The 13,461-nt window shown below is 51.3% G+C and overlaps 1 protein-coding gene across 4 annotated transcripts in view; it reads right to left on the bottom strand.

Annotated features, from left to right (window-relative positions):
- The window catches only part of OSBP2 (oxysterol binding protein 2), a 99,115-nt gene that overhangs the window by 80,500 nt on the left and 5,154 nt on the right, over window positions 1-13,461 (bottom strand). For 2 of the 4 annotated variants that reach the window (XM_041719271.2, XM_030286104.4), the window contains exon 2: window positions 10,795-10,872. The exons of the other annotated variants lie outside the window; for them this stretch is intronic. In XM_041719271.2, the coding sequence (XP_041575205.2) occupies window positions 10,795-10,872 (78 nt within the window). The remainder of the gene's footprint in view (window positions 1-10,794; window positions 10,873-13,461) is intronic. 4 annotated transcript variants of the gene reach the window in all.

Below are 13,461 nucleotides of genomic sequence, written 5' to 3' on the forward strand. Positions count from 1 at the left end.
AGCAGTGGCTAGGAGATAAACTAAGCCATAGTGCAGGTATCAGCAGATATGGCTGGCAAAAAGACTTTGTGCCGGAGTTTTCATTAAAAAAAAAAACCAAAAAAAAAACAAAAAAAAAAAAAAAAAAAAAACAAAAAAAAAAAAAAACAAAAAAACAAAACCTAATGTTAAAAAAAATATTAGGAAGCACTCCCAATCGTCCCAGCACATCATGCTATCTCCTCTGCACCCCTGGAGAGGCCGGTGTGGCCTGGCTGATAAGGATATCAGCCCTGCAAACATGGGCACACAAGAAGCTCCGGGAGGCACTGGTTTGGGGCCTCACCTGCTCCACCATCCTCCAGCTCTGTAGAGCACAGGCACACCCTGAGCTGCTGTGACCCCGGCCTTGCTCCCACCCAGAGGTGCTGCAGCTCCCCAAAAAGGGCCATCACCCCTTCCCTTCCTGCAGAGCTGATTTAAAGGAACCCAGCATGGGAAAAGCAGCTCAGGACATGACCAGAAGGAAACACCCCAAGAGTGTGCCCTTGGTGGCAGCTGGCCCAGGACAGGGACACAGGTGTCCCTCACAGCCCAGAAACCAAACCACCAGCTCTGGGAGCCAGGCTGTGCCCATGGAGCTGGGAATGGCTGTGGGAGCCAGGCTGTGCCCATGGAGCTGGGAATGGCTGTGCCATGGAGCTGGGAATGGCTCTGGGATCCAGGCTGTGCCCACGGAGCTGGGAATGGCTGTGCCCATGGAGCTGGGAATGGCTGTGGGATCCAGGCTGTGCCCATGGAGTTGGGAATGGCTGTGCCCATGGAGCTGGGAATGGCTGTGCCATGGAGCTGGGAATGGCTCTGGGATCCAGGCTGTGCCCATGGAGCTGGGAATGGCTGTGCCCACGGAGCTGGGAATGGCTGTGCCCATGGAGCTGGGAATGGCTGTGGGATCCAGGCTGTGCCCATGGAGCTGGGAATGGCTGTGCCCATGGAGCTGGGAATGGCTCTGGGAGCCAGGCTGTGCCCATGGAGCTGGGAATGGCTGTGGGAGCCAGGCTGTGCCCACGGAGCTGGGAATGGCTGCTGAGCCAGGCTGTGCCCATGAAGCTGGGAATGGCTGCTGAGCCAGGCTGTGCCCATGGAGCTGGGAATGGCTCTGGGAGCCAGGCTGTGCCCATGGAGCTGGGAATGGCTGCTGAGCCAGGCTGTGCCCATGGAGCTGGGAATGGCTGCTGAGCCAGGCTGTGCCCATGGAGCTGGGAATGGCTGTGCCCATGGAGCTGGGAATGGCTCTGGGAGCCAGGCTGTGCCCATGGAGCTGGGAATGGCTGTGCCCATGGAGCTGGGAATGGCTGTGCCCATGGAGCTGGGAATGGCTGTGGGAGCCAGGCTGTGCCCATGGAGCTGGGAATGGCTGCTGAGCCAGGCTGTGCCCATGGAGCTGGGAATGGCTGTGCCCATGGAGCTGGGAATGGCTGCTGAGCCAGGCTGTGCCCACGGAGCTGGGAATGGCTGTGCCCATGGAGCTGGGAATGGCTGTGCCCACGGAGCTGGGAATGGCTGCTGAGCCAGGCTGTGCCCATGGAGCTGGGAATGGCTGTGCCCACGGAGCTGGGAATGGCTGCTGAGCCAGGCTGTGCCCATGGAGCTGGGAATGGCTGTGGGAGCCAGGCTGTGCCCATGAAGCTGGGAATGGCTGCTGAGCCAGGCTGTGCCCATGGAGCTGGGAATGGCTGTGCCCACGGAGCTGGGAATGGCTGTGGGAGCCAGGCTGTGCCCATGGAGCTGGGAATGGCTCTGGGAGCCAGGCTGTGCCCATGGAGCTGGGAATGGCTGCTGAGCCAGGCTGTGCCCATGGAGCTGGGAATGGCTGTGCCCATGGAGCTGGGAATGGCTGTGGGAGCCAGGCTGTGCCCATGGAAATGGGAATGGCTGCTGAGCCAGGCTGTGTCATGGAGCTGGGAATGGCTGCTGATCCGGGCTCTTTGGCACAAAATCCCATCAAGTCTTTCAGCTGCTGCTGGGTTTACCACATCAGTGGTATCACATCAGCCATGGAAGGTCTGGCCCAGATCTCATCACCCCCTCAGCTAGCAGGATAACCCAAGACCTATGCCAGGCCTGACTCACAAACTTGGTGGCTCATTTTTAAGCAAGAACAAAAAAGGAGTGACCACACACAAGGTTCATTTGACAAATGCTGCTTCCTACACAAGAAACAAATGCACTGCAGCAGATGAGAGCCTCAAGCAGTCATTTTTCTCATTACAGCCTCTGCTTTCAAGTTTGTACTGGTGCTTCAGCCCTTGGGAATTGTGTTAAATGATCAGCATAAAGATCAGCCACAGTCAGCTCGTGCTTATCTTTTCTCACCACCACAGCCAAGGACATAATAGCACACAGGGCACACACAGACAACATTAAAACCCAACTTTTATTCCCATCCCATCAATTTCTATCTCATTTACAATATCCAGATTGGTTAAAAAATCCTGGTTTTCCAGACTACAGACTTTAGGGATCTATTTGCTTCAAGCACAAGACTTATCCCACCTTTCCGAGGTTGAGAGTGAGTAGAAATGCTCACTTCTAAGAATTTTTTCCATACTGCAAGCATCTCTCTTTTCAGCAAGTTATTGCCAATGTTAATGTTTTCAGTATCCAATACATTTCCCTCAGAGACAGCACATGAGATACAGCCTGTGACCTCAAACATCACCCTAAAATCATCACACTCCTGACATCTTGCCAGCTTTCAAACAATGCTCAATTCTAGCCCAGGATCTCTGTGTGGATGAGATATTTCTTAGGGATTGATATCTAGATGCAGAATCTCCTTCTGGATGACATATTCCTTGAAGATAGACATCTGGATGCAAAGCCCACATGGCTGCATAAATATATTTTTTCTTCTATTTTAGGGCATGAGAAGAAAGATAGAAAAGATGAACTGTTGCTTCTCAGCCCTTGACTATGAAATCCTCAGTTCAACAACCACTTTCCCACAGATTTATGTGGAAGCAGGTGCCAGGTGTGTGTCCAGTGCAGACAAGGAGAGAGGTTCCCTCAATTCCACCTTCTCCCTGAACAGGACACGCAGCTGGTTCTGCTCAAGGCAAACACCCAACAGCAGCAACTTCTGCAGCCTCCTGTGACCACCCAGAAGGTTATTCTGTGATAAATCCATGCTCAGCTCTACAGTCAGCATATCCTGCTTTGGGAGCAGTCACCCCTGGGACAGTGGTCAGTGGAGGCAGCTGCCTGCTCCCAGAACAGATTCCAGCAGGCAGGAAATCGTTACTTGAGAGCAGGAGGGAGAATGAACTTGACTACTGCCTACAAGGTGCCTCCATAACCTCCACTACCCAGGAAACAACCAGCTGATCCTTGCAGGACACGCTCCTGAGGAGTGTGGAGGTCAGCAATCCTGGGAAGAGCAGGTTTCCTGTAAGAACTGAGGTAACAGAGGGAAATGCAAGCAGCACAGCAAGCCTTGTCAGCAGTGTGAGTGCATAGGGCAGAGTGGCACAGTGCAAGACCTTTCCCATCCATTACAACACCATCCATAAAATAAAAAATGTTGGCAGAGCTGGCATTCCAGATGCTGGATATGCCAAGAGCTTTATTAAAAACAGAAATCAAGAGTTAACCACTTACTGGGCCATGACTGGGGCTGAGGGTGCTTTCGGATCAAATCCTGCAAGTGCCCAAGTGACCTTGGCCAACAGCTTGGGGACATCCCAGAGGCTTCACTGTGAGACTCAACATCCTTCTGCCCTGAGTCTCAGTGCCAGCACACAGGGAATGGCTTCCCACTGCCAGAGGATAGAGATGGATGGGATATTGGGAAGGAATTGTTCCCTGTGAGGGTGGGCAGGCCTGGCACAGGGTGCCCAGAGCAGCTGTGGCTGCCCCTGGATCCCTGGCAGTGCCCAAGGCCAGGCTGGATGGGGCTGGGAGCAGCCTGGGGCAGTGGAAGGTGTCCCTGCCATGGCAGGGGTGGACAAGATGCTATTTCAATTTCCTTCCAACCCAAACAATTCCATAAATCTGTAATCCAAGACATGCTCTGGGATCAGTGTTCAGGGCTGCACATTTTCTGTAAAAACCGTCCAGATATTGACTGTGGGTTACCAGGAACAGCCAAGAGGGAAGGAAAAGTCATTGACCTTCACAAGGGACAGCTCTCACACGCTGACAAGGGTGAGTTGCAGATTTCAGCCAATTTCCCAACTGCTCAGACCAGACTCTCTGTGTTATTTCAGTGCATTGTGTTGCAAGACAAGCTTGTGGTGCAATAAATGCTCAGAGGTTTGAATGCAGAAACATTTCAGTTGTTTCAGCACAGAGTCCTGCCCTTCACTCTCACCTCTCTCTGCTCCCCTGGCTGCAGCCAAGCCCGGCCACCATCTCCCTGCAGAGGACACCTTCCCACCTCCAGAACACCCATCTGCCATCCCACCCCCTGCTCCACGCAGGAAAGGTTCACATCCACAAAAGCAGCACCAGCACTTTAGCCAAAGTCACTCCTTCCTGTTCCAGCAGCCACTCTGGAAAGTCAAGGCTCCTGCTGTACCCACAAAGGCAAAACACAATCCACAGAATCATGGAATGGGTTGGAAGGGACCTTAAAGCCAGTTCCATCCCTTGCCGTGGACAGGGTCATCTTTCACTATCCCAGGGTGCCCCAACCCCTGTCCATCCTGGCCTGGAACACTTCCAGGGATCCAGGGGCAGCCACAGCTGCTCTGGGCACCCTGTGCCAGGGCCTGCCCACCTCACAGGGAACTATTTCCTTTTAATATCCAGTCTAAATCTACTCTCTTCCAGCTTTAAGCCATTCCCCCTTGTCCTGTCTCTCCAGGCCTTTGTCTCAATTCCCTCTCCAGCTCTTTTGGAGCCCTTTTAGCTGTTTTTTCATGAGAAAACCCCCAATTTTACACATTGCTTGGCCAGACAATTCCACATCCCCCTGAGCTGCTCAAGCTCCTGGGAAGCAGCAGGTTTGTGCCAGCAGGTCCCAAAATCCCACTGCAGGCCAGGCCCTGGTGCTTCACAGAGGACATGAAAAGCCTGTCCCCGAGAGCTTGTGTCCAGCAGTTCCTGTCACAGGGACAGGGCTGGGAATGGTTTATTTTTAGCCCTCAGCATCTTTCATTTCCGCAGGAGCCGCATGCAATGCTCCCTTCCACAGAACACCTCCTGCCCTGCCTCTCCAGCAGCTGCAAAAGCAAAAACTGCTGGGACAGAATGCAGAGCTCTGGCTGCTCTTCAGCACAAACCCCACCTGGGGAAGGCAGCAGAGGTACCACACACAGGCTGGGTGCTTTGCCAGGGCAGGAAAACAGGGAAACAGGAGAAACAGACATCTGCCATGTGTCCCAGCAGGATCCCTGCAGTGATCCACACTCCCAGTGAGGTGTGAGACAATAAACAAACACCAGAAGTGCAGCCAGCACCACAAGCAATCCAGAAATCCGGAGCTCTTTCACAGCTTTTCATCTTCTCCAGCCAACAGCAGGGAGATGAATGTTGCTCTCCAGTTTTAAACTCCCACGTGGTGAAGAGCACCTCTTTATACAAATGTTTAAACAGATAAAAGGTCAACCTTGGCCTGGAAGCCACTCTCTGCACCCATGTGCTCCTTGACTGACTCCAAGAAGTGGCTCATGGCCTGTCTCTCCTTGGACCCTCAGCCCCGGGGGTCTCACCCTGGCAGGTTCAGCAGCTGGAAGGATTCCACCAAAGGAGCCCAAAGCACACAAGGGAGGACATGGAAAGTGTCCCAAGAGAGAAGAGAGGCCAGCTGAGCTGCAGGGGAACAGAGCCCACTGCTCAGCTGGTTTCCAGAGCAGGACTTCATGCACCTCCTTTCTTCCCAGGATCCACCAAACTGATTGAAAACTCTTTTTTTTTTTTTTTTTTTACCTTCTGTACCCAATTTTATTTCTCTACTCTTCTGCAGGAAAAAAAAAAAAAAAGCCAGTTTAAACCTTCAATTTTGTATCTATTTTTACGTTATCAGATTTTTAAAAATTGTGTAAGAGGGCACAGAAGCCAGGCTACTGAGGGGAATTCTCCCACAAGAATATACTCCAGGAGCTGGATGATCCTCGTGGGTCCCTTCCAAGTCAGGATATTCCATGACTCTGTGATATGAAGGAGCACAGAGCAGTGAAAAGCAGCACAATCCCCTTTTCCCAAGTGAGGGAGCAGGATCACATCACATCCAGGCTCACTTAAGCTAAGCTGTTCCGACTCCAACACTTGCACATGGGAGCAGATTCTTTTTATAGAGAGCTGGCATGACACAAGCACTTCTCATGAGGTCCTGTTAAGGGATCAAGGTGCAGCAGCAGGATGTGCCATCACAGGACTGCACTGCTCCCACACAGCCACATCCCAAGTGCCTCTGCTGGGTTTACATCAAACCAGCAATTCTAAAAATAAACCAATTTGTAAATTAAGACTACAACTAATGGCATAATGGTCTGTTATACTGGAGAATGGCAATGATGTATTTTGAACTTGGAAATTAAAGCTATACCTAATGCTAGCAGTGGATTTTGCGTACCTGCCCCATAGGACAAAGGGCTCACTATTTCCTTTACAAACAGAAAACTCTAATTCCCTCTGTACTCATGAGGATGCCTCACTTCAGGGTAATACCTGACTTAATATTGGTGTTTTAGCTACTTTACAAATTCATCCTTCCTAAAACTACAGAAATTGTAAATCTTCAGGGAAACACTTGGACCAAAATGCCAACATTAACCTCACTACATTATAGCTGAAAGAATTAGGATTGTTCAGCTTGAAGGACAGAAGGCTCCAGGGACACCTGAAGGGGCTGCAGGAGAGCTGGAGAGGGACTGGGGACAAGGGATGGAGGGACAGGACACAGGGAATGGCTTCCCACTGCCAGAGGGCAGGGCTGGATGGGATACTGGGAATTGGGAATTGTTCCCTGGGAGGGTGGGCAGGCCCTGGCACAGGGTGCCCAGAGAAGCTGTGGCTGCCCCTGGATCCCTGGCAGTGCCCAAGGCCAGGCTGGATGGGGCTTGGAGCACCTGGGACAGTGGGAGGTGTCCCTGCCATGGCAGGGGGTGGCACTGGATGGGTTTTACGGTCCTTTCCCACCCAGGCCATTCCATGATTCTATGATTAAAGATTTTGTTCCCCCCACCCCAAGCCTGACCCTGTGACACCCCAGGCCTGGCACCACAGGCTCATGGCAGAGAGAAGCCCCTCACCACAATCCCACTGCTTCCTCCAAACGCGTCACTGCCTCCCTGCAGCATCCACAGGGATTCCCCCGTAGGGCTCTCAGCCTCCACTGCCTGCAGAATGTGACTCTCCCAACCACTGCGCCTGTTCAGGTGTTGTGCACTTGCAAATCAACTGTACAAATCCTGATGGGATAAACCCCGTGCTCACAGCGTGTACTTTGTGCTTAAATTAAGCTACAACATTTCAAAACTGGGGAATATCAGCTATGGGCAGCCAGAGGTTTCATTTCTGCACAGTAAAGGCACCTTAGGGCTGCAGTTGTGTAGTAGAACTCAATCCAATCCAGTAATTACAGACCTTATCTCTGCTGAGATACAGAGCTGCAGCCTCTCGAGGTTCTTACAAGTGACAATTCCAGGCTGCATGTCTGCAGCTGTAAGGAGGCCTGTTACAGAGCAACAAAGCACAAATTTCCAGACCTCTACAAGTCAACTTTCAAATTTAAAACTACATTTTCAAGGAACTTGCATGCATAGGTTTTTCCACTTTGAAGCAGAAATTTTTACTTCTTTCCTCATGGTGAAAAGGACGGGGATACAGAGGGAGAGGCACATGCCTCACCCAGTGCATACTCAATGTTTACACACAAAAAAATGCAGATTCCTGCATCTGCAAAAAAATTGCAGATTTCAAAAAAATGCAGGAGAACAGTTCCCAGGCAGCACCCAGCTGGGACATCCCAGAGACTGCACAGGCAAAAAAATAGGAAAATTCCTGTCAATCAGCTCCTAAGCCAATCCCACTCCTAAAAGGATCAGAAACACCACTGAGTCTTTGCCTCCCCAAGTGTTGCAGCAAAACACTGTACTTATAATAAGCTTTAACAGATAAAAGCCTGATAGAGGAGTAAAGCACAGATAATCCTATAAATTTGGCTTGCCAATCCTCAGGCTGTCCCAGCGTCAGGCAGTTCCTCCACCAATTCTGACTGCCATGGAAGAGAAGGACAGTCTGTGAAACAGCCTGAAGGGTTCAGACACAGAAATCACCAGGGCTCCCCTGGCACTGACAGGACAAGCCACAGACAGGACAAGCCACAGACAGGACATGGCTTTTCCTGCCATCAGCATCCAGAGAGCAGAAGGCAAACTCACAAAAAGTGTGAGAAATAATCATAGAATGGTCCATGAAATGTGTCTGAGGGGCACCTCAGAAGGCCTCAGGTCCAGTCTCCTGCCTCCAGACAAGGCTGCTCAGGACCTTGCCCATCCACAGCTGGAACAGCCATGAATTTCCTGCACCTCTCCAGATCCCTGTCCCAGCATCCAGTCCTCACTCCCAAGTCAGCATGCTTCCATGTGTCCACGCAGGATTTCCTGTGCACTCTCCCAGCCCTGTGCCTCACCCTGCCACAAGCAGAGCCAGGCTCTATCCTCTCTTGTCGGAATCTGAGGTATTGATGATTCTGAGATTGTAGAAATCTCTGTCTGTCAGCCCCGCTGCCAAAGCAGAAGCCATAATTGGTCTGTGCTGGTTTCAAGGTTGTTTATTCTGTTTATCTCTAACATGTTCTGCTGCCCTGCCGCAGCTCTGTCCTGCAGGGCAGCGTGTGGGGCTCTGCCCTCAGTGGGATGGTACAAACATTAAATACCACAAACTACCTGTGCTGGATTTACAATAACGTGCCAATATCTGTCACCTACGTTGGACAGTGTGTCCCCAGCCTGAACCAACAGAAAAATGCCAACACCACAGTGAAACATGGAGGGCATGAAGAAGGAGAAAAAGGACAAGACACACCCAATTTCCTCCATCTTGTCCCCTTTGAACCCCTAATCTAGAATCCTAAAATTTTACTTTTGCACCCGTGCCACGCTTAATTATTACTTATATCAAACAATCAGAGCTTGTAATTCATCCTGTAAGACTGAAAACTCCTCTCCATGGACAGAGATCACAGCCAGTGTCTCTGGGGGCTCTGTCCAGGGGGGTTCCTGACCCCTGCCAGGGTCCCAGACCTGCCAGGGCAGCCAGAGGGATGCCTGGATTCCCACACTCTCTCACTCACACAGCCACGGAGCTGTGGGTCTCCCTGTTTCCTCTGCTCCAGCCTCGTCCTGGCAGGCCCCAGACCAGACTGATGGCCCAGACAGGGCACCCCAGGGCACTCCTCTGCTGGGCAGAGGGGACAGTCCCTTTCCTAAACTATTCTGCTAACACAGCCAAAGCCACCACTGACCTCTGGTCACTCCTGGTCACATTTTTGTCCCCAGGGGCTCCTCTGCAAAGCTGCTTCAAGCAGCAATGCCTCTGCTGAGCATCACAGGGTTCCCATCACCCTGCTGCTCCAGCCTGTCATGGTCCCTCTGAAATCCAGACCTGTGACCTCTCTGCTCCACTTGGCATCACCCACAGCTGGCTGTGAGGGCACTCACCCGTTAATAACCACATTACACAGCAAATACTGCAACTAATGAACTGTGATCAGAGCTACCAAAAACCAATCAAATTATATGTACTCCTAATCAATGCCTGAGAGGATACAGTAACCAGAGCACTATCACCACCCCAGCTCCCAAAGGGAGTCCTGCATGTTGTGTACAGCTCCAAATGGGAGCTGATAGTGTGTCCTGTGTGCCAAATGCAAATTGTGCAGTATTAAGATGACTGTCACCTTTGTACCATCACAAAATGACTTTTTAGTTTGAGCATCCTTTTCCTCCTGCTTATAAAAATTCCATCCCAGCAGAGATGCAAAGCCAGGGAGCCTCAGGCAGACTCTCCCCAGCACAGACCACACAAACCCAGTTGACAAGGAATGGAAAACCCTGCTGGGATAAAACAAAGCCATGGAGGAGTTCCACCTGACCACACACTATAAACCTGCAGTGCTTTCTGCTCCACAAGCCCTGCTGGGAAACACCACAGTGGCAATTTGGGAATAATAAACAGAGGATAAACAGCATCCAGCATCAGTCATAGAACATTCAGGCGTGGAAACAGAAAAGATGGAAAGTGTGAGTCTTCCAAGAACAAAGAATGAGGCTGCTGGAGAACACAGCCCTGACACCAGGCACCACCCAAGCGCTCCTGGACAGAGCCCTCCAAAAAAGGGCTTCAAACCAAAGTCTGAAACTTAACACAGAATAACAGAATCATGGAATCTCCTGAGCTGGAAGGGACTCACAAGGATCATCCAGTCCAACTTCTGTCCCTGCCCAGACACTCCAAACCCCACCCTGTCCATCCCTGGCAGCGCTGTCCAAAGGCTCCTAGAGCTCTGGCAGCCCTGGGGAGCCTGGGCAGTGCCCGGCACCCTCTGGGGGAAAAAATCTTTTCCTAAAATCCAACCTAAACCTCCCCTGACACAACTTCATTGACTCCTCACGAGCTGTGGGCACAGCTACCACCCCCACCTGCTGCACAGCATCTCTGTATCTCAAGGACAAAAATCTGCTTCTTTAATCTTGTGGTCTCCACTCCTAAATAGTCCTGGAGAGGAGGGGCATGTCTGTGTCCCACTGCCATGAGCACATCCCAGTCATCCATGTCCATGCTCCAGCCAAATCCACCCAAACTCACCCCATCTTCCGAACTGGGACCGGTGTATTTTTCAAGCGCTTCCAAGAAGAGCCACCACTCCTGACAGTTGCAGAAGACCTGAAAAAAAAAGTTTGTGGAACCACCCCTGTGCATTTCGCAGGAAAAAAGAAACTTCAAAAATCATGAAGATTTCCAGAGCTAGGGAATTAGTTGCCATGGATATTTGCTGCTGTGACAAATACTCTAATTCTGTGCTGGGGTGAGTGACAGGCACAAAGCCCCAAGTCAGCTGGGAACAGCAACATGGTGTGGCTGGAACACAGCACACACAGCCCCACGTCTCTGGGAGCATCCCTGAGGAAACCAAACCATGGACCTGAATATCACCAGCACCAGGAGGCCAAGTGACTCCCCAGAGGAGCTTTGCTCCCATCCAGGCTATCCAGCCCTGCTGTCACATCCGTGGCTGTGCCATGGGAAGGAGAGTTCACTATTTTTGAGAGCCCACCCAGCCACAGTGTTTACATGTCTGTGCCAAGCAACCAGCCTGAAGTGAGAAGATCTTACAACAGCAATAAACCAAGGACAACATTTTCCTACCCTGTTTCTTATAAAGTTCCTAGAAGAAACCTGCTCTAGCTATTAATAACAGATTAAGAATCACTGCTTTGTGGTAAAGAAGGAAAAGAGAAAGGCACTGACTCCCACTCCACCATATTTACCCCCACATGCATTGCAGAAGCTGCTTTAAACAGCCACGCGTGCCCAGCCAGTGCTCTCATCCAGAAAGATTTGGAGGATTAAGACTATTTTTAGGGAGTGAAGCACCTCCCCCTGAGTCACTGCAGGGACATACATCTATCCAGTCGTGATTCAAAGCAGAAATAGCCTTGAAGAGTTAGATAAAAATAAAAAAAAAAAGGCAAGGAAAGTGGATACTAACACAGCTTGGTGTGAAAGGAAGGGCAGGGAAAACAGAGGTGACAAGGGGTTTGGCCACAGTCGACAGTGCTGACACAGCAGCAGCTCCATCACAATGTGACCTGTGAGCAGCTCCACTGCTCACGGCGAGGAGCAGCATCACCTGCAGACAGCACAGGCCATGTCCAGAACAGCCCTGCCAGGAGCCCTGGCCTGCAGAGGAAGAAGCAAATCCCAAGTGCCTGGAAGGGGACCAAAGAGGAGATTTGCTCCCATTTGTTCTGCTTTCAACGCAGAGCTCCGCTGACACGCAGTCCCACGCTCCCATCTGCATGTTTAATTCCAGTGTTGATCCGTTCCCAGCCCAAGGCTCAGCACCAGCCCTGCACACACACACGGCTGTGAGTCAGCACCACTGCCCCAGCACCGCACTCACATCCAGCTCTGCTCTCCTGCAGCCCAGCCCGTAGCCAGCAGACACGGGAATATTGTGTCATTAATTATTAAACAAGCTTTTTGATCGAAACCAAACAGAGGCTAGTGCAAAGTGTAGAAAGATCCCTGCCACGGTGCTGTACGAACTGCTACAGTAATTGAACAGTGCAATGAGGACCTGAAGGGATATTTAACACCTCCAGCTAGCTCAGGTTTGGAAGCACTATCTTATTTAGGGATAATCTCCAGGATGCTGCCTGCCCTCCTGATAGCAGGCTGAGCCAACTCACATTTCAGGGTGACAACCTGAGCTGTTGGCCATCAGCTGAACAGACCTACAGGGAGCAGAGGGCTCTGATATCACTGATAACACTTCAGGCACCTAAAATTACCAGGCTGAGTTACTCAGCTACAACAACTGATACACAAGCACAAAATACAGAGAAGCTCAGTAGTCTGACCTGCTGCAGCATATCTCAACCTACAGATAATGAACATCATTGTCGTTCAGAGGTGAGCTCAGAGCACATTGCCCTGATTGGAAACTCCTTTTCAGGGGAAAATGAGGCAGGATACAAGGGATACTGCATGGAAAAGCACAGCAGGTTCCTCACAATCCCCCTGACAAGAAGGATCAGCTCCTTCTCCAGTGACTCACTGTGGGTACACAGGATGACAGGCCATACAAGCACCAACTTAAACCTGTAATTGGAGCAAGCCAAGTCAGAGCTGAATACTTATTTCCCCGGAAAAAGACAGGCAGGGGAGCTGCGGGAAGAGGCAGGTGATGCCAGTCACCTCTGCAGGCAAAGGACAGCGGTCCTACTCCTGGAACAACATGACAACAGTAGGACCAAGGGCTGGCAAGGGTTCTCCAGGGCTGAGCACAGCCATGGATGTCCTGCAGCAGAAGCCAGTCCACACCAACCTCTGCTCCTGAAGGTCAGCAAAGGCCCTGCTGTCCCACTCCAGCAGAGCTGAGGGAGCTCCAGCACTGTGTGGGAGAGATGCAGGGCTGGACAGGAACAGCAAAGCAGAACTACACCAGTGTGTGCTGCAGCAATGAAGCTGGCCCAGGGCACACCAGAAGGGGGTAACAGGCACCTCACTCAGGTAAGGAGCCAGGCAGCTGAGCCCACAAACACCCTCCATACCTGCAACAGCTCCAGGAGTGAACACTGCCGTGGGAGCCAAGCCACCACACATGGCCAACACGGAGACAGCTGCACACGCTGCTGGACTTCCACACAAACCCAGAGTGCTCTGCCCCCTCAAAGTTTAGCTCTGCACGAGACAAACCAGTTATTTCTTCTACAATTGCATCAAACTAAGTGTATGGCTAGTATAGAA

The sequence above is a fragment of the Taeniopygia guttata genome, chromosome 15 (assembly GCF_048771995.1).
Source record: "Taeniopygia guttata chromosome 15, bTaeGut7.mat, whole genome shotgun sequence".
In the NCBI taxonomy this organism is placed as follows: domain Eukaryota; kingdom Metazoa; phylum Chordata; class Aves; order Passeriformes; family Estrildidae; genus Taeniopygia; species Taeniopygia guttata.